Source organism: Malus sylvestris, chromosome 14 (assembly GCF_916048215.2).
Source record: "Malus sylvestris chromosome 14, drMalSylv7.2, whole genome shotgun sequence".
Lineage (NCBI taxonomy): Eukaryota > Viridiplantae > Streptophyta > Magnoliopsida > Rosales > Rosaceae > Malus > Malus sylvestris.
Window position 1 is genome coordinate 3,227,731 of NC_062273.1, and position 18,461 is coordinate 3,246,191.

General features: G+C 36.6%; 3 protein-coding genes across 3 annotated transcripts; 1 reads left to right on the forward strand and 2 right to left on the reverse strand.

Moving 5' to 3' along the window:
* Nucleotides 1-2,028: 2,028 nt before the first annotated feature.
* On the reverse strand, nucleotides 2,029-3,584 carry LOC126598369 (uncharacterized). Its single transcript, XM_050264729.1, has 3 exons — nucleotides 3,452-3,584; nucleotides 3,309-3,384; nucleotides 2,029-3,225 (listed from the first exon to the last, which is right to left on the reverse strand). The coding sequence occupies exons 2-3, from the start codon at nucleotides 3,316-3,318 to the stop codon at nucleotides 2,087-2,089; spliced, it is 1,149 nt and encodes a 382-aa protein (XP_050120686.1). The 5' UTR covers nucleotides 3,319-3,384; nucleotides 3,452-3,584; the 3' UTR covers nucleotides 2,029-2,086.
* LOC126598365 (uncharacterized) lies at nucleotides 3,584-6,307 on the reverse strand. Its single transcript, XM_050264723.1, has 2 exons — nucleotides 6,216-6,307; nucleotides 3,584-5,312 (listed from the first exon to the last, which is right to left on the reverse strand). Exon 2 carries the CDS (start codon nucleotides 5,200-5,202, stop codon nucleotides 3,631-3,633), a length of 1,572 nt encoding a protein of 523 aa, XP_050120680.1. The 5' UTR covers nucleotides 5,203-5,312; nucleotides 6,216-6,307; the 3' UTR covers nucleotides 3,584-3,630.
* Nucleotides 6,308-11,693: 5,386 nt separating this feature from the next.
* On the forward strand, nucleotides 11,694-12,838 carry LOC126598368 (probable CCR4-associated factor 1 homolog 11). The gene has a single exon (XM_050264728.1). The coding sequence runs from the start codon at nucleotides 11,892-11,894 to the stop codon at nucleotides 12,738-12,740; it is 849 nt and encodes a 282-aa protein (XP_050120685.1). The 5' UTR covers nucleotides 11,694-11,891; the 3' UTR covers nucleotides 12,741-12,838.
* Nucleotides 12,839-18,461: the final 5,623 nt, after the last annotated feature.

Here is an 18,461-nt window from a genome sequence, read left to right on the forward strand (position 1 = left end):
TATATTGTTTAGGTGGAAGATATATTAGTCGTTAAGATATCAACACTTTGAAAGTAATTCGTCTTTCAGCTTTAACTTGAAACAAAATTTAGATGATTGCCTTTGTTTCTTTCTTAAAATATCAATATAACCTGAATTTAGTGAATTATTCAAGGCTTTTTTATATTAGCACCCCACAAAATGTTGAATGCACCTCACATTAAAATTTAATATTAAATGACTTATTTACCCCATTATGCAATTCCAATTTTGACTTTATTAGGTTTTAAAAAAAAAAAATTCTAAATACATCCTAAATCACTTTTAGCGTATTATTTATCTTTTCAACTATCAAAACCCTCCCACCCTTTATTGTTGAACAAAACTATAAACATGTTCATTGAGAAAATTTGTTTTTGACGAATAGAACATGAAATCAATGTTTCGGAAGCTTCACATGAGATAAGACTTCATATTTTTCACGTTGATTGTAAAAAAGTTGTCTAAAATGTTTTTCGATAAAACAAGTTTTGTGAGGAACTTTTTAGCAGTTCTTCCTAGATTTATTTTACAATTGTTTTACTCTGAAGGGTTACAAATTAACATGACAAAAAGTGAGTATTTGTATTACGACATAGATCATTAAGTGTGTATCAAAGCGGTAAAAGCAGAGCAAACATATCATATTTCTCGGAAAAACACCGGCACCAAAATCTCAATGTCAAGAGGGTAGAGCCTAAAACTTGAAGTCCCTCTTCTTGTTTTTCCTTTCCTTGTCTTGCTTACGTTTCCTCTTCTTCTCGTTCTCTGCGACCATGTCACTGAAATCTTCCTTCTGACTTCGCAGCTTCTCCTCCTCCCTTGCTTCTTCGTACCTGTTAAATGCGACACACTAGTTATAAAGGTATCTGCTGCTGCTAAGGTACATTGTTAAAGTAAAATTCAATTTTTTCATGTCTCGGACTTATTTTGCAGGCAAAACGGTCTCCATATCATCCAATTCTTCAGGTTGTATAGTGACCTCCACTTTATCTGCTTTCTGACCTCTAAGCAACTCAACCTAAGAGAACAATGACAAATCGATCAATAATACACGATGAAGCCGTTGTTGATGTTACCCTACTTAACGAAGGTAGACTTCTGTCGATGCAAACTATACTAAGATGATTTCAAATCATCATTTTGAAATCATTCGGCAAACTAAACGTTCAAATGGTTAGATTCCGTCACTGAAAATTAAAAATGAGTGTTATAAGATTTGAGAAAAAATCTGTGGGGTGTATTCAGATAATTTTTAAGTGAAAAAGTAAATGTGGGGTTTATTCAACAATTTGTGGGGTGTTAGTATAATAAGCCTTATTCAATTTATTCTGGACATAAAATGCGTTTGTACAAAAATATTACATTATTATTGTTTTCTCTAGTTTGAAGGGACCTGGATTGTCTGCCCTCTCCATCTCATACCCTTTCAATCCCCTTTTATTTATGTGGTCACAATTAAGTCACATCAACATTTTATATTGATTTTTTTATATAAATAATAAGACAAAAATCAATGTTTAAAATGATTAATGAATATAATATATATATATATATATATTTATATAAATAATAAGACAAAAATCAATGTTTAAAATGATTAATGAATATAATATATATATATATATAGACAACACACATAACATGTGTGTGTATGTATATATGGATATTTATGCAGTGTTGCTTATACGTGAATCAAGAGCTTAGCTGTGATATATCGGTAATATCGGAAATATCGGTAGTCTGAAAACATGGAAATATCGATGGAAATATCGGGATAATATCGATATCGATAAAAATTACATGGAAACCACGGAAATTGTAAGAAAAACTTGGAAATTTTTATTGAAACTTTGCAGGATGTTTATTTAGTCAATTATCTATTAGTTTATCACAAAAAATTGGAAGGAAATGCATTGCATGATGGATTTAACATTATCAAGTTGATTATATAACGATCTGACAAACATTGTGAGTGTAGAAAATATGTAGTAATTAATGAAAGAAGTCTAAACACACCATAATCATTTATATATAATGAATTAGTACAATATTTTACACTTTAGTACTACATAGAGTTCCTATGAGGTTCAAATTTTTCACTATCTTCATCATCTCTATGTGTAGAATGAGTGTATTGTGAAGAGTAGTTATCAAATAATAAATCCCCAAAATAGTTTTGCATGTAATTGTTAATATGCCACCCATATGGATCTGAGATTGGTTGAGGTTGTCCATAAGAAAAATCATTTGAAGATTGAGTCTGGGATTGTTTCCATGAGTCGCTCGATTCCATCCCAACAGGAATGGGATATGAAGGGTAGGGAAATGGTTGGTTATGAGTATAACCATAGTTACTACTTCCCAATCCAACAGAGTCTGAAGTTCTAGATAACGAGTCATCTTCTTGACTTGACAAAATCCCCTTGCCTCTTTCTCTGCGAGTATAGTACTTCCTTATGGCACCAATTCCTGGTCCTGCCCGCCTACTACCATGGTCATCATCCTGTGTTGCATGCGTGAAGTTTGCCTCACCAGTTAAGGGGCTCATATATCCGGGAGGTGGTGGTCCATAATAGTTTCCATATCCACCACCACTACCTCCAGCTCCACTATGTCCTTCATCATTCCCACCTCCGGTGGTAGGTGAGTCTCCTGATCTTGTACTAGAGCTATCATTAGTATCAGCACGATGTTGTGGTTGTGTAGGATTGGAAGAAGGTGGAATTCCAGTGTTTCTTGGTCTTGGGCGCAAAAGTTCTTCCAAAGAGTCAGAGCTGCTAGATCCCACCTCTTCCTCTAATACTCTTTCTACATTTATCCCTTCATTACGTGCTTCTTCAGCAACTCTGGGAGCTGGGTTGCCTTCATCATCATCTAAATGAAGAGGTCTAATCCATTGAAAAAGTTGGTTACCCTCCGTATCATCATCTTCACCAACAATATCAAACACATCTAGTGGGTCACCACGGTCGACATGATCGATTTCTGCTTCCTTATCTCGAATTTGAAGCTTCATATTGTAGTAGCAATAAACTAATTTTTCCAAGCTACTATGAGCCAACTTATTTCTTTGCTTTGTGTGTATGAGTGCAAATGTGCTCCAATTTCTTTCACAAGCAGATGAGGAAGCTGTTTGTGATAATACTTTTATTGCTAACTTTCTCACAGTTGGTGCATCGGTCCCATACATGATCCACCATTCAGCTACAATGAAAAATAATGTTGATAAGCCTAATAACTCCAACAAATTCTATTATAAACTTATAGTGAAATATGTTTATACTCACTAGGAGACATATTTGTTCGAGCAGCAACTGATGTTGGTTCTCCAAAAGTTCTTCTTGCATCTTTAAACCATGTTAGCTGAATACAATAAATTGTGTTAGTTTAATCCAACAAAGTAATTATTATAATTTAAGTAATTGTGTACCTCATTTCCAAATTGGCCAACTGCTGGTGATGCATGGTCTAATTTAGAGTATACATTATGTACAGCACGTATAAGGTTACCATCATCTCCAACACCGGGTCTGTATTGGTATCGGGGATTCAAATAATATGTTGTTCAAAGAAACACATACTCTAATAAGAGAAATAATACTTATGCAACTAAAGAAATGAATTGCAAATTATGACATAATTTATACCTGCTGCATGCAAATCGTGGTTTAATGTTTTATACCATCGGTCTTCAATTATCTTTATGACCCACCTTGCACCATGTTTTCTTTCCAATTCATCCTTCACTACACGCATCAACTCATATATTGCCCCCATAGTAGGATACACTTCTGTGTCAACGATTTGTAAAACTTTGTAAAGAGGTTCAAACAGTTGACACACATGTTTTGATTGAGTCCAAAAAGCATAATCAAGCACTATACTTTCCACCATACGACCTGTATTTGAGCGGCTCAAATTGTGGTTGGCCCAATCGTCACTAGTGAATAGTTGCTTCAACCCTGTTTTCTTCTTGAGTAGGCTGTCTAATGCAATATAGTTGGTGGCGAATCGAGTGGTAGCTGGACGAATAATTTCTCCTTTGCAAAATTCACGCATCTTTGCCAACAACCAACCATGATTGTAAATATAATTTGTGATCGTTCTAGCTCTTTTGACCACAGTAGCAACATTCTCTCTCTTCCCCATTGCCTCAAACATGAGATCAATACAATGTGCTGCACATGATGTCCAAAACACATTATGATGCTTCATTAACTTTTTTCCAGCTTTGACAAATGCAGAACCGTTGTCGGTCACGACTTGGACAACATTATGCTCTCCCACCTCCATGATTACATCCCTCAATAATTTATAAATATACTTGTAATTCTTTATATGGTCTGAAGCATCAACTGACTTCAAAAAAATTGTCTTTCCCTTGGAGTATACCATGAAGTTGATGATAGACAATCTGGTCGGGCCGGTCCATCCGTCACACATGATTGTGCAACCATTAGTTTCCCACTTTGACCTCAACTTGTTAACATACTCGCCAATGTCTTTATACTCCATATCCAAATATTTGTTTCTTATCTCATAGGGAGTGGGAGGTTGTACTCCAACACCGGCCTGTTGACATCCCACTACCATATTTTTGAAATGATGTGATGATGCCTTCGCAGCAGGGACATTTTCATAGATAAAGAACTTGCTAATTAGACGCCCCATTCCCTCCTTCACATTACCTCCAGTGAAATAACTCCAAACACTCTTTTGACGTGTTTTGGATGACTTATATAAACTTGGGGCTATTGGTGGTGTTGGTTGTGATTCTCTAAGATTGCCTCCCCGTCTCATTTGTGCACCACCACTTGTCCCGGAACCTTGTGCTCTGTTAGGAATTTTATGAAGGTGTTCTCTTTCCCATGCTGACTGTTTGGAGGCACGTAATGCTTGTTTCAAACTGCGTCGTTCTTCAGGTCCCATGTCATCATCACATTTGTCCTCATCGTCATCATCATCACTGTCAAGCTCTTGGCCATAGACTTCTCCCCGTAGCCCAGCTCGAATATTTTCCATTCCCTGTGTTATCTTTTCCTTCTGCTGTTTTTTATTTTTTAACAATGTGCTGATGAATGCCTTCACTTCTAGGGGGACATTATCGCATCGTTGGACATTTTTTGCTGGACCTAATCCACTAAGATGGTACTTAAGTCGTGTCACTCCGCCACTCTTCATTACCCGACCACAATATTTGCAAATTGTGCCATGTTTGTTTCCGTCTATTGGGTATCCATGTTCCCAAGCTAGATCACGTTTAGTAGCTCAACTAGACATCGTAAATGTACCTACATTTATTTTTCATGAAAATTAGACAAAAGAATTAAATAATAAAGTTATTTAAGAGAACCTAAATAATAAAGTTATTCTACAGAAGAATTAAATATGAAGTAAAGAAAATGATTGTAAAAATTTAAGTAATTAAAAAAATAATATGGAATAATAAAACCTAATATTAATGAATAATAATCCAATTTGATAAAAAAAATAATCCTAATATAAATGATGAATAATATTCCTTTTTGATAATAATCCAATTTAATAATAATCCAATTTAATGAATAATCCAATTTGATAATAAAAAAAACCTAATATTAATGAATAAAAAGCTAGACACCAAGTGAGACAATTTTGGAGGATATTTGAGAATACCCATCTGTTTTTTTTTTTTTTTTGCCTAAGTTTTGGACCTTTTGGTTCAACCCAACCCAACCCAAGTGTGGTTATGTTTGAGATTTGGGTCTAAGGTCTAAGTTCAACAAACTCAAGTTTGGAGACTACATTGAGTGGGCTTTAATGAATAGTCCAATTTGATAATAAGCCAATTTAATGAATAATCCAATTTAATGAATAATAATCCAATTTGATAATAATCTAATTTAATGAATAATAATCCAATTTGATAATAAAAAAACCTAATATTAATGAATAATAATCCTATTTGATAATAAAACCTAATATTAATAAAATAATAAATAACATTAAACATATTAAAATTATCCTAGGGAATAATTATACAACATTACTTAATTACTTAAAAAAATTAACATGTAATTGTTAACATTACTTAACTACTTACAAAAATTAACATGCAAGTATTAATTACTTAAAAAAATTAACATACGAGTCCACACAAATTTATTTGTTGTTGTATAAATTACAATAATATAAATATAAGTTTGTAAACTTACCTTAAATATGGAACCCTTTGTGTTCAAGCTTTGGAATGGATCTGGAATGACTTTGAAAATGGTAAGGGAAATAAAATAATAAATAACATTAAACATATTAAAATTATCCTAGGGAATAATTATACAACATTACTTAATTAATTAAAAAAAATTAACATGTAATTGTTAACATTACTTAATTACTTACAAAAACTAACATGCAAGTATTAATTACTTAAAAAAATTAACATGCAATTGTTAACATTACTTAATTACTTACAAAAACTAACATGCAAGTATTAACATTACTTAATTACTTACAAAAACTAACATGCAAGTATTAATTACTTAAAAAAAATTAACATGTAATTGTTAACATTACTTAATTACTTACAAAAACTAACATGCAAGTATTAATTACTTAAAAAAATTAACATGTAATTGTTAACATTACTTAATTACTTACAAAAACTAACATGCAAGTATTAATTACTTAAAAAATTAACATACGAGTTCACACAAATTTTTTTGTTGTTGTATAAATTATAAGAATATAAATATAAGTTTGTAAACTTATTTTAAATATGGAACCCTTTGTGTTTAAGCTCTGGATCTGGAATGACTTTGAAAGGGGTAAGGGAAATAAAATAATCGAAAAGGCTCATCTGATACTCCACCTCTTGAAATTTTTTCACAATGGCAACTTTGAAAGAATATCACAATGGCTCTGATACTCCACCTTTTAAAACAATATCGGCACACGGTTTTGAATGAAACCACCATCCATGGTCTGAAAAGAATACAAATTATAATTGTAAAAGTGATATGAAATTGTCCAAATAATTGTAAAACTTGTCGGGAATATTGAGTGAGTCATGTGTCCTCCTGACAGGAGGAACCCACACACACACACACACAAATGACCACCATCCATGGTCTGAAAAGAATACAAATTATAATTGTAAAAGTTGCATGAAATTGTCCAAATAATTGTAAAACTTGTCGGGAATATTGAGTGAGGCATGTGTCATCCTGACAGGAGGAACCCACACACACACACACACAAATGACACAACGCACGCACACAACGCACGCACGCAGACATGACCTCAGTCTCTCTCTCTCTCGATCCTTCTCGATCTCTCTTCTCCCTTCTCTTCTCCCACATACACACTCACACAGAGATCTCCACAGGTTGACATCCGATCCAACACACACATACACACAGAGATCTCCGATCTCTCTTCTCCCTTTTCCCAAACACCCACATACAAAGAGAGATCTCCGATCTCTCTTCTCCCAAACACACACACACACACACATAGATCTCTCGATCTCTCTTCTCCCTTCTCCGATCTCTCTTCTCCCAAACACCCACATACAAAGAGAGATCTCCGATCTCTCTTCTCCCAAACACACACACACACACACAGAGATCTCTCGATCTCTCTTCTCCATTCTCTGATCTCTCTTCTCCCTTCGCCGTTGATCGTGGCTCTGGCGAAGTCGGAGTTGGCTCAATCGTCTGTGGCGGTGCGCCGCTGAGCAAGGAGTTGGCTCAGTCATCTGGTTCGTCTTCGTCTTCGTCAGGTGAGATTCCATTGAAACCCTAAACCCTAAACCGACATCACATATGTTGAATCGTTTATTACCTCTTGCATGCGTGAAATCTGAAGTTTATATGTGAAATTGATGTTAAAAATCGTGTTTTTGCAAGGTTTTTGGGACGAAATCGGCTCGGGAATAGGCACACCATCTCCGGCGTTCTTCTCCGACGTCGACTCAGAGTCTGATTGCACCAAACTCAAAAAAATTTCGCGATATTTGGCCGAAAACCATTCGGATACCACTTAAAATATCCATCCCCCGAAAAACCGATAATATCGGCGATATTTCGCCGATATTATCGGCATTTTCTTCCATGGCTGTGAATAATAATTCAAAATTTGGGTCAGCATTGATTGAATTTGGGTTTTTGTAACTAAGTGGGACGTATCCGAAAACGTGTAAAGTTAGGTGACCAAATCATCACAACTTGTTTGCCGGTAAATATATAGGGAAAACAGATCATTTTCATCATCGTACATTGTACGGTCAGAAATCATTTGAAATTTAAAATTCAAAATTAAATATAAATAGTACCTAACGAAAACTGACCGCACGATGTACAACCATGATCATGAGATCTCCAAGAAAAGGATCTGACGAGGATCCTTTTCCAATATCTAGTATTTGTTGCTTGGTGTTGGACTTATGCCCTCCATTTCAGAGAAGAGATCTTCTTCGGATCTCTTCCATCAAGGCCTCAAGTGATCCGAGCCTTTAAAATTTCATCTAACAGTCTACCTATTTTGACTCCTTAAAAGCTATAATAATTTTTTACCGTTAGATGAAATTTTAAAGATCCAGATCACTTGATTCGGTAGCCTTGGTGGAAGAGATGTAGAGTTATTAGAAAGACAGGGCAAGAGTTAGGATTTTAAGCCATTTGTTTTCATAAATACGATCGATTTGAGATATTTCAACAGTATACCGTTATTGTGGCGCTTCATATAAAAGAAAATAGCATATGTAAGCTTTTTATCATATATAAATTATTCATACGAAACGTCAGGATAATTGTAAATTCATCTTATTATATAAGTTGTTATGTTATAAACAAGCCGGTAAAGTACAAATGCTTTGAAGGAGTCAGCAACAGCTCAAACACGAGGTAACAAAGCAAGTGACAACTTGGAAAAATACTTTATTTTATCAATCGGCAATTTTGGCACACGTCTTTCACACTCAGTGCCGACTTTACCTTGTTGATTTCTGAGCACATTTTTGGCATTGTCCATCACAGAGCCGACTTGTCAAAGTCAACAGCTTCTTCTATATATGCTTTTTCTTTCTTTCTTCTGTTAGCGTCGAATAAACTCTTAGTTTTGTTTTTTCACGTTCATTCGCAATTAAAAACACAAGTTGGATTGGAAATTTTGATTCTTATTATTTATGTTCTACCAAAATATTGAACGGAAAGTTTGGCTTTCGTTTCTTCTAGGAGATTCATAACTCTTACTTCAATCCTATCATTGGTTTTATTGTGACACCATCTACATCCAGTGGCGGATCCAGGATTTTAAACTCGGGGGGTCCCAATAATAAATTTCAAAAAAATTATAGACAAAAATAACATTAAAAAGTTAAATATAATACATTTCATTCAAAATCATACGCAAAACAACATTACAAGCTATAAAATCACAAAACAACAAATCGTCGTTTTTTCTTTGCATGCAAAGTGTATGGGAACTCATGCTTTGTAGGCCTACAAGGTCCCATTTGCAAATATGTTCTTTGAACCTCATCTTGAATATTAGAAGAATAGTCCTTCATTCGAATTCTTTTTCTTGGGTCTCTCTCAAGATTATTAAAATCAACGTCACACTCATTTTGTCTTGAGCTCGAACTACCAGAACAAATAAATGGTGCTATTGGCTTTGGAAGGAAAAATCTTTCCATATTTCTTATTTGTAAACTACATATTTAAGCAAAAACACAAAACATATACCGATTAACCAATAAACAAAAATTCCATCTAAATTCCAATGATAAAATGAGTATACAAACATAAAACATATCAACAATCATATCAATAATAGACTAAAAATCTCCATCAATATCTAATATAATTTAATTGAGATTAGATTAGAATTCTAAAAAACTTAATTGAATTTTGAACCAAATAGTGATGGAGTGGAGAATTAAAACAAGTGGATATATGATATTGGACTTACGTAATTATAATATGGGATTGGGTCATGGGTGAGATTAGAAATTTAGGGTTTTGAAATGGGGGGAAAGAGGGAACCAAATAATAGGGAATTGGGGGAAAAGCAGCAGGGAAAGAGAGAACTTTGGGGAAGGGCTCAGGGGGGCTGGGCTTTAAAATTAAAGCAATATTGAGTCATCATGCAGGGCAAACGACAACGTTTGTCTACCTTTTTGTTTTTTTATACTTAAAACAATGGGCCAAAACACAGCCGTTTTGGACCAATTGGTAAAAAGCCCTATTTTCTTTCTTCTTCCCGCAGCGTCTTCTTCTTCACTGCTACCTGCAACTGCAACCTGCAACCTGCACAGCAGCTCAAACCTTGTGTTCGAGGGGTCCCCCGGAAATTTTCTAACAGGGATTTAGGGTCGCCGAAGGGTCCTAGGACCTCCCAGGTCCCTCTGTAGATCCGCCACTGTCTACATCACCAATATGCCTAAATGATAGTGGCATTCATATGTGTAGGGCGACACCTTTGTTGATGCACAAAATCGGAGGTCTTGGAACAACGTAAATCCGACTGTGAATCTGCATGAAATGTAAATAACACAAGATGTATCGTGGTTTACCTCAAGGTTTGGGCTACGTCCACACTGATTGTATTGTATTTATCTGAGAAGTGAGGGAGGGAGCCTCTGTAATATGAGAGGGGATGTGAGAGGAGTGAGAAGGCTTAGGAATGACCTCTCCCTAATTGTGAGGGTGATGGGTTATTTTATAGAATAAGGACTCCTCACTTATTACATATTTGCCCCTTCCTTTATTACATAATTACATTTAAGTTCTCCGAGTATTTATACGAGGTCTAAATACGAGGCCCTAAATATGGTATAAACAACCTTCGTTCTTATTTTGTAGATCTCACGAGTATGAATAGACAAATTCGAGATAGAATCAACATGCAAACAATTGATCATATCATTCTTCAAATTTTCAATATCTTATTTGGATAAACAGACCCGTTTTATATAGAATCAACACACCCGTTTTATATGTCCACGTCGCCCAATTCACCCCACTAATAAGAATTTTTTTTTATTGTGACGGGAATATGGATGGTACACCACGTGTTTTTATATAAGTGGTGGGAAATTGTATTTTTTAAGTTATTAATTTTTTAGCACACATAATTTATTATTAGTATAGTAACACGTAATGTACCATCTCGTGTTCTAGTCATATTGAAAAATGTCTCCACTAATCACTCTAGACTCAGCCACAACACCACAAACCCAAGTCGCCCCACAGTTTTTGGGCCCCACCAAGTCCCTACTTTAGGGAATTGGATCCTCTCCTGAGCAGGAGATCAGGATCCTCTTGACCCACTAATAAGGGTCGTTGGATTTTGATCCAACGGCTACAAATAGAGAGCCCCTTTAAAAGTTATAATAATTGTAGTCGTTGAATTAAAATCTAACGGTTTGTGTTAGTAGATCAGGAGGATCCTGATCTCCTGCTCAGGAGGATCCTGATCTCCTGCTCAGGAGAGGATCTAATTCCCTATTTTAGCTATTTTTTTCTCTCAAGTCTAATTTTCAGTCATACAATATTCACAAATTAAAATATAAACTAACCAATCACCAACAAATCACATTTTTTAATTCTAATAAAAATAGTATTCCGAAACAAATCAGAGAACAAAGGTAAATAAATTATTAAAAAAACACGATTGCCCCACGTCTCACGTCTCTCTCTCTCTACTTTCTCTCTCTAAACTATCGATTCTGTATAAAACTGCCCCCTTTTTTCTTGTTCCTCTTTCAAAATCATCCATCAAACCCTAACCAAATTCCGTCATCGTTTTTATTTATTATTTAATTTCAGTAACAAACAATCGTCGATTCGGATCCGATTTCGCAATCCGATCTGGACGAACCTATGCGATGTCATCATCCGGCCCCCCGCCACCCAAGCCTCTGTCGCCGCGAGACATCCTGATCCGTTCGGTATGGTCCGATAACCTCGAGTCCGAGTTCGAACTGATCCGATCCGTCATCGACGATTTTCCGCTGATTTCCATGGATACGGAGTTCCCGGGCGTCGTGGTCCGACCCGACCCCAACGACCCCAATTACCGCCACCGCGAGCCCGCCGCGCACTACCTCATGCTCAAGGCCAACGTCGATCGCCTCAATCTGATCCAGGTTGGCCTCACCCTCTCGGACGACAGCGGGAATCTGCCCGATTTGGGGACTAAGAATCTGTATATCTGGGAATTCAATTTCCGGGACTTCGACGTCGCGCGGGACGCCCACGCGCACGATTCGGTAGAGTTGCTTCGCCGGCAGGGGATTGATTTCGAGTGGAACCGGGATTTCGGGGTAGACTCGGTTCGGTTCGCGGCGCTGATGATGTCGTCGGGGCTCGTCTGCAACGACGCCGTTAACTGGGTCACGTTCCATAGCGTCTACGATTTTGGGTACCTGGTCAAGGTGTTGACTCAGCGAGTCTTGCCGGACGAGTTGTCGGTGTTCTTGAATTACGTTAGGATTTTCTTTGGGTCTGGAGTGTACGACGTGAAGCACCTGACGAGGTTCTGCGCCAGCCTCTATGGTGGGTTGGACCGGGTCTGCCAGACACTGAATGTGGAGCGGGTTGCCGGTAAGAGCCACCAGGCCGGGTCGGATAGCCTGCTGACCCTGCACGCGTTCCAGAGGATCAGAGAGGTCTACTTTCCGAAGAATGGGATCGAGCAGTATGCTGGCGTTTTGTATGGTCTAGAGGTTTCTTGAAATTTTCATTGGAATCTATTGCTTATAGATTTCTCTCTCTTTTAAGTAAATTTTGTACACATGAATTGGTTTCATCAATATTATTAGGCTTTTATTAATTCTTTGCAGTTGTTGGTTTTGCATTCGATCTTTTGGTATTTCTGATCCTTAATTTACTTTTGTGCATATCTGTTTGTGATAATTGATGGGTTTGGAAGCTTATAGAATTAGGAACTTTGGAGATGTTTGGAAAAAGGATTGTGGTGTGGTGGGGTTGTGGGTTTAGCAAATTCGGACTTTTCCACTGGAGTGTAGACTGTCGAATTCGGGATTATAGAGAAAGGGAAGGTTGGTCTTTTGTAGGGTTCTATATGAATTGTTTTAGAGTATATATAAGTGCTTAGAAGAGAATTCTGATGGGTTGAATGGGTTGCTGAAGCTGGATTCTCTTGGTACATAAAAACAACAGAAACAGTTTATACTTTTCAGGATTCTTCTACAGGTCATTGTCATAGGAATTGTATACCTCTATTGTTGTCCACTAGTTAGATGGTTGAATTCTTTAAGAATGCTTGGACTTTTGGTAAGGTTGTCGAGAGCGGAATATGGCTATGGCGGTCAAACCGGAAAATGTAGTTATCAGTAATGTGAACAAATCAGTTAAACCATTTAATACTTGATTGAACTTAGTGCGCTAGTTAATGACGTCAGTAAACATAGCGTCAGATTATATGTATGACTCGGTCAATCATTAAACCTAGTCAATATTGTGGTTCCTATCAAGGCTAGAAGACTAGCAAGCAGCTTTTCAGCCTCTGCTCACAATGTAGTTGTAATAGTTCATTCTATATGGACCACAGCTTGTAATGTCAATTATATGCTCTTTCCTTCCAGTTGCCTATTGACTTCCAAAACTATTGGAAGATGAATGATTATTATGTATCAGAAAACCTCACCTGTTCCCTACAAATGAACTTGTCCTATACCAGTTAATTTTCAATTGTTGTTTCGTTACTAATCAGGATCATACATCTGTGATGCATTACATTTGATATTGATGTTGACTCCTATACCAATTTATCGGTTAATGCATTCCAGCAGCTAGGATTAGATTTGTGGCGGAATTGGAAATAGTAGCGAAAGCAATAGTTCCAGTATGAAAACACTGCAATAGAAAGCTCTAGTATAAAAACTAACTTCGATGATAGTGATTTGATTGGTTTGATGATTGATCATCTTTCCAGGAGTGTTGCATCCGTAATTTGGGGTTACGATTTATTAACAGGTTTCCTTTTGACTACAAAAGCAACGTCCTGTTATACTGCAATGGAGGCAAATGAAGGCTCTTGGTGAGAGTCTACCTGCCTCCTCATCCTCATTATCATTTCTGTTATATACTAATGCAGATTGTATCATCTATTGCGTTGTCCATACACACAAAGAAAGAACATAACCACTTTTTATGGTTTGTTGAATTCAAATGCAAGTTGAGAGTAATTATACCAAAGCTAGTAATTAGTTGATAATAGTCTGCTTACTTACAATAGCAGTATCTATTGCTAAAGTCGGGTTGTAGCATCATGAATTGTCTTAAACTTTTATCCATGTCATTATGATGTCTAGTAGTTGAGTTTAACTTCCATAAATATGCCTTCTGAATTTTCTGGTCGTCGGCATGAACAGTTAAAGACCATTGCTTGCGACGCATGATTTTAATGTTTGCAAATATATCATTGCTCCTCGAATGATGTGTTCAGATTGCAGCATCATGAATTGTCTTGAACTTTTATCCGTGTCATTATGATGTCTAGTAGTTGAGTTTAACTTCCATAAATATGCCTTCTGAATTTTCTGGTCGTTGGCATGAACAGTTAAAGACCATTGCTTGCGACGCATGATTTTAATGTTTGCAAATATATCATTGCTTCTCGAATGATGCGTTCAGAACTGATAATGGCTCTTCCCTTACTTCACAATACCCTTAGCTATTGCTATCAATAAAAATCTGGTTGTCGCATCTTGAATTGGTGTTGAACTTTCATCCATATCAGTATATTGTTTAGTATTTGGGGTTTAACTTACGTTACATAAGCATTCTGACTTTTCTAGTCATCAGCATGATAAGTTAAAAGGTCATGGCTTGTGACATGTGGGGTTTCCTTCTAGTTCATGATCCTTCATACTTGGCTTGTAAGAATGGTGGTTTAGGATCTGTCAATTTTCTTTGAATTTCTGTGGCCAATTGGTTTTGAGTTACGTCTAGAACTGTACCTTTTCCTCAGGTACCCCCCACCCCCCACATATACAATTATACATTCACATATATTTCGATACATGTGTATCCTATATTGAAAATTAAAACACTAGATAAAAATGAACATGAAATGGACAGTTGTGGACTTGACTGGTTTTGACTGGAGCAACAGCCCTGAATGTTTCTGACTAAAGTTTTAGAATTTATATATGATATCTATACACATGCACCTGTGTGATTATCCATGCAGGCAATCCATATATGCATTTGTGTGTGTCAATTCTGTACCATGCTTTTGTTTTTCATTTTCTCCTTCGTATTGTGGCATTGCAGTTGAATAAACAGGTTGATTTTTTTAGCATGCCATCTGCTTAGGAAGTGAATATTTTTTTAATTTGAAGCTAAATTTGAATATGTGGTCTTCGATCAGGTCCTGCTATTTGTAGTCAACATCTTTTTACGTTTTGGTCTAGTTTTAGTAGCGGGGAGGGAGCCCAAGTCTATATCTTTTTCCACCAGGCCTGTCAACTATATCTTTTTCTATCACATTTAGCTTCATAAACATGGTTATTTTCGATTGATTCTAAATGCAGACGGTTCTTTTGTAACTGTTATTACTTTTTATGGTCACATTTAACTCCTTAAATCTTAGTTCATTTATAGTCTGCTTGCTTTCTGTAATCTCTATCTTGTTAACAGAGTTATTGTTCTGAGGGGTCCTTGACCGTCTTCTGTGGATATATCTTGAAGTACTCTGCACAGCAGGTTCATATCTGTGACTTAAAACATTTATCTTTTTTTTTCTTCAGTCAAATATTGATGCTGGGGTAAATTAAGGTAGCCTTTCTTGCACACTTGGATTTATTTACCCCAGATTTGATCTTACGCTTCTGGTAGATTACCCAACTTTGAAAACCTTCAGCTACTTTTACCGATAGTTGAAAGGTTCCTATAATTTGGTTTAGCAGTTGAAGGTAACTAAAACCCTTGCGTTAATTATTTTTCCTCATATCTGTTGGGTTTTGACTGTTATTCTGATCACAAGTTCAGGTTTTGTTATAATTCAATCCATTTCCTTGTGCTTGTGCTTGGGTTTTGTTGCTACTTAGAATCAGATTCATTTAGGTACGATGGTTTGCTCCTCAGTACTCACCAAGGAAATTTGTGCTTATCCGGAACCATTAAGCTATTAAGATGGAAAATGACTCTGCACTTCGACAACAAATGAGAATGATCAGTTCTTTATTTTGGACCTTCAAATTTTGCCGGCCCCATTGATTCAACCACACTTGGATTTCAACCAGCCTTTTCCTGCATGGGTAAGTATTGCATCAAGAAAAACTGTATTAAGTTGGAAAAGAATCTCCACTTGTACAACAAATGTAGAGGACCATTTCTTTAGCTGAAGTTGAACCATCACATGGTGCTGGCCCGTTGAATTCAGATGTGCCACATTTCTATTGTTTGGATTCAACTAGCTTTCTCCATTAGCATGGGAACTGCAGAGGAGCTGGATCCCATTCTTCCAATTGTCTTTCAACATATGTTTTTGTATTTATGTGCAGTGTGGCCAAGTTGGTTGCTGTAGTATTGCTTTCAATATCGCATCACATTCAACGGAGGTACCAAATTATATTGGTGCCTGGAGTATCTGGGCACTAGAGTCGTGGCTGGTGCTAAGTTGTACACTCTATTTTCATGCTTATTTGTTTCTCTAAAATGCAGAGGTCCAAACATGGCATTAAGAATTGGACGGGATCAGCAGCTGCACTCTGTCATGTGGAAGTGCAAGGGGTGAAAAATGATTGATGACATGTTAGTAATGGATGCCAAAATTGTGCAGGTGCTGCATAGACTATAGAGACCCAGACCATCTCCTTATACGGAAAAAGATATACTTTTACTTCCAGTAGAACATTTTCAATACTTTTTGGGTTTGACGTATTGGTATACATGGTCACTTTGATCCTTAAGGTAAGCTGAGTCAGATATTTGTTGCAGGATTCTTATATATGCTTACAAAAATGTTTTGGTTGCGAATAACTTTATTTTTTTTCTTCCTATGAATAAGTTGAAGCCACAAGTGATCTGTGTGGGGGATAAAAGGAGGGATGAGGGATGGTCGGTCTTTTCCATTGTGGGTCACAATTTCTTAATCAAGCAACCGGATTTAGGGACAGGGTCCAATATTGATGGAAATGTTCCCTTAAAATTTTTTGGGTGGGGCTGCAGTTGTAATCTTGAAATTGTTTCGATCAACTTACATGACAGCTGTGGCATTTGTTTCTGTTTGTCTTTGATTTTTTATTAATGATTTCCTCCACTTGGAATTGTCATTGATCTGTGATTAATGATCCTTTTTTATTCTCCACTTGCCAGATTAGACAAGAGGTGGAATCAGATGGTTGTGGGATTAGGGATATCAGCGAAGATGAACACCATGGACGGTCAAATGAAAAAGGTAACAATCTACAACTGGACGGAGTAATGAACCTAGCCTAGCTTTATTTACCTTTCCAGAAGCAATGGTACGTATCCTGAAATCTCTCTTGATCTATTGAGTTAAATGTTTGCCGGGAGGACAAGATATAGCACCCTTAACCTACGCCCTACCTTCGGCGCTTAGTGAATTATTCTGGCATGTTTCTCATGGAAAGACGGACAGAGAAAACATTACTAATGTTTAGGATAAAGAAATTGTACACTTGTTGTCCTCCCGTTCTCCTTTGCTATAAAACTGCAGTTGTGTTAGGACTGGTCTGTTTCTTTCGTCGAGTACTCAAAAATTATGGCGAAGCCACCCTCATGCCCACACACACAATGCACATCTCCATCCCATGAATTAGAAATGTAGAATCAAAGCAGCCAAAGTACAGTTAGGAGTTTCTTAATCAAAACCCACATCAATTGCATGTGCTCTTGCATTTCCTGTGCACCTAGACACACACCACAAGCTGTAAATTTTGGTCCCCATAAGACAAGGATTCAGAAGGCTAAGGTGGTCCTCCTCCCAAACCGTACCTCCACAGAAAAATTTTCCGAAAACAAATTATATTCGAAGCAAAAAAAAAAAAAAAAAAAAAAAAAGGGGTAAGTTCGTTTTGTCATTCTTGTTATTGATTCTTAGTTATAAAGTTCTTTTGGTGGCCTTTTCTCATTACAAGGTTAAGTTTTTTTATTTTTTTTTATTTTATAGGGAGCTAACTTTTACACACCCTTTTACCCTTTCACACAAGTCTTTTACATTCAACCATTAGATCCAGTTAGACCTGGTAATTTCTTACACGATTTGTTGACCCGACACGAAACGACACTAAAATAACAGGTTTCTGATCAACTTGTAAACGAGTCGGGTCGTTATCTGGTAATCGGTTAAGAACCTGTTAACGTGTCGGGTCATTATTGAGTCACTTGTTAAGAATCCGATAAGACATTCGTTTGCGAAATCTAGACGCGAAACGACACGACCCGTTAACGAATTGGATCGT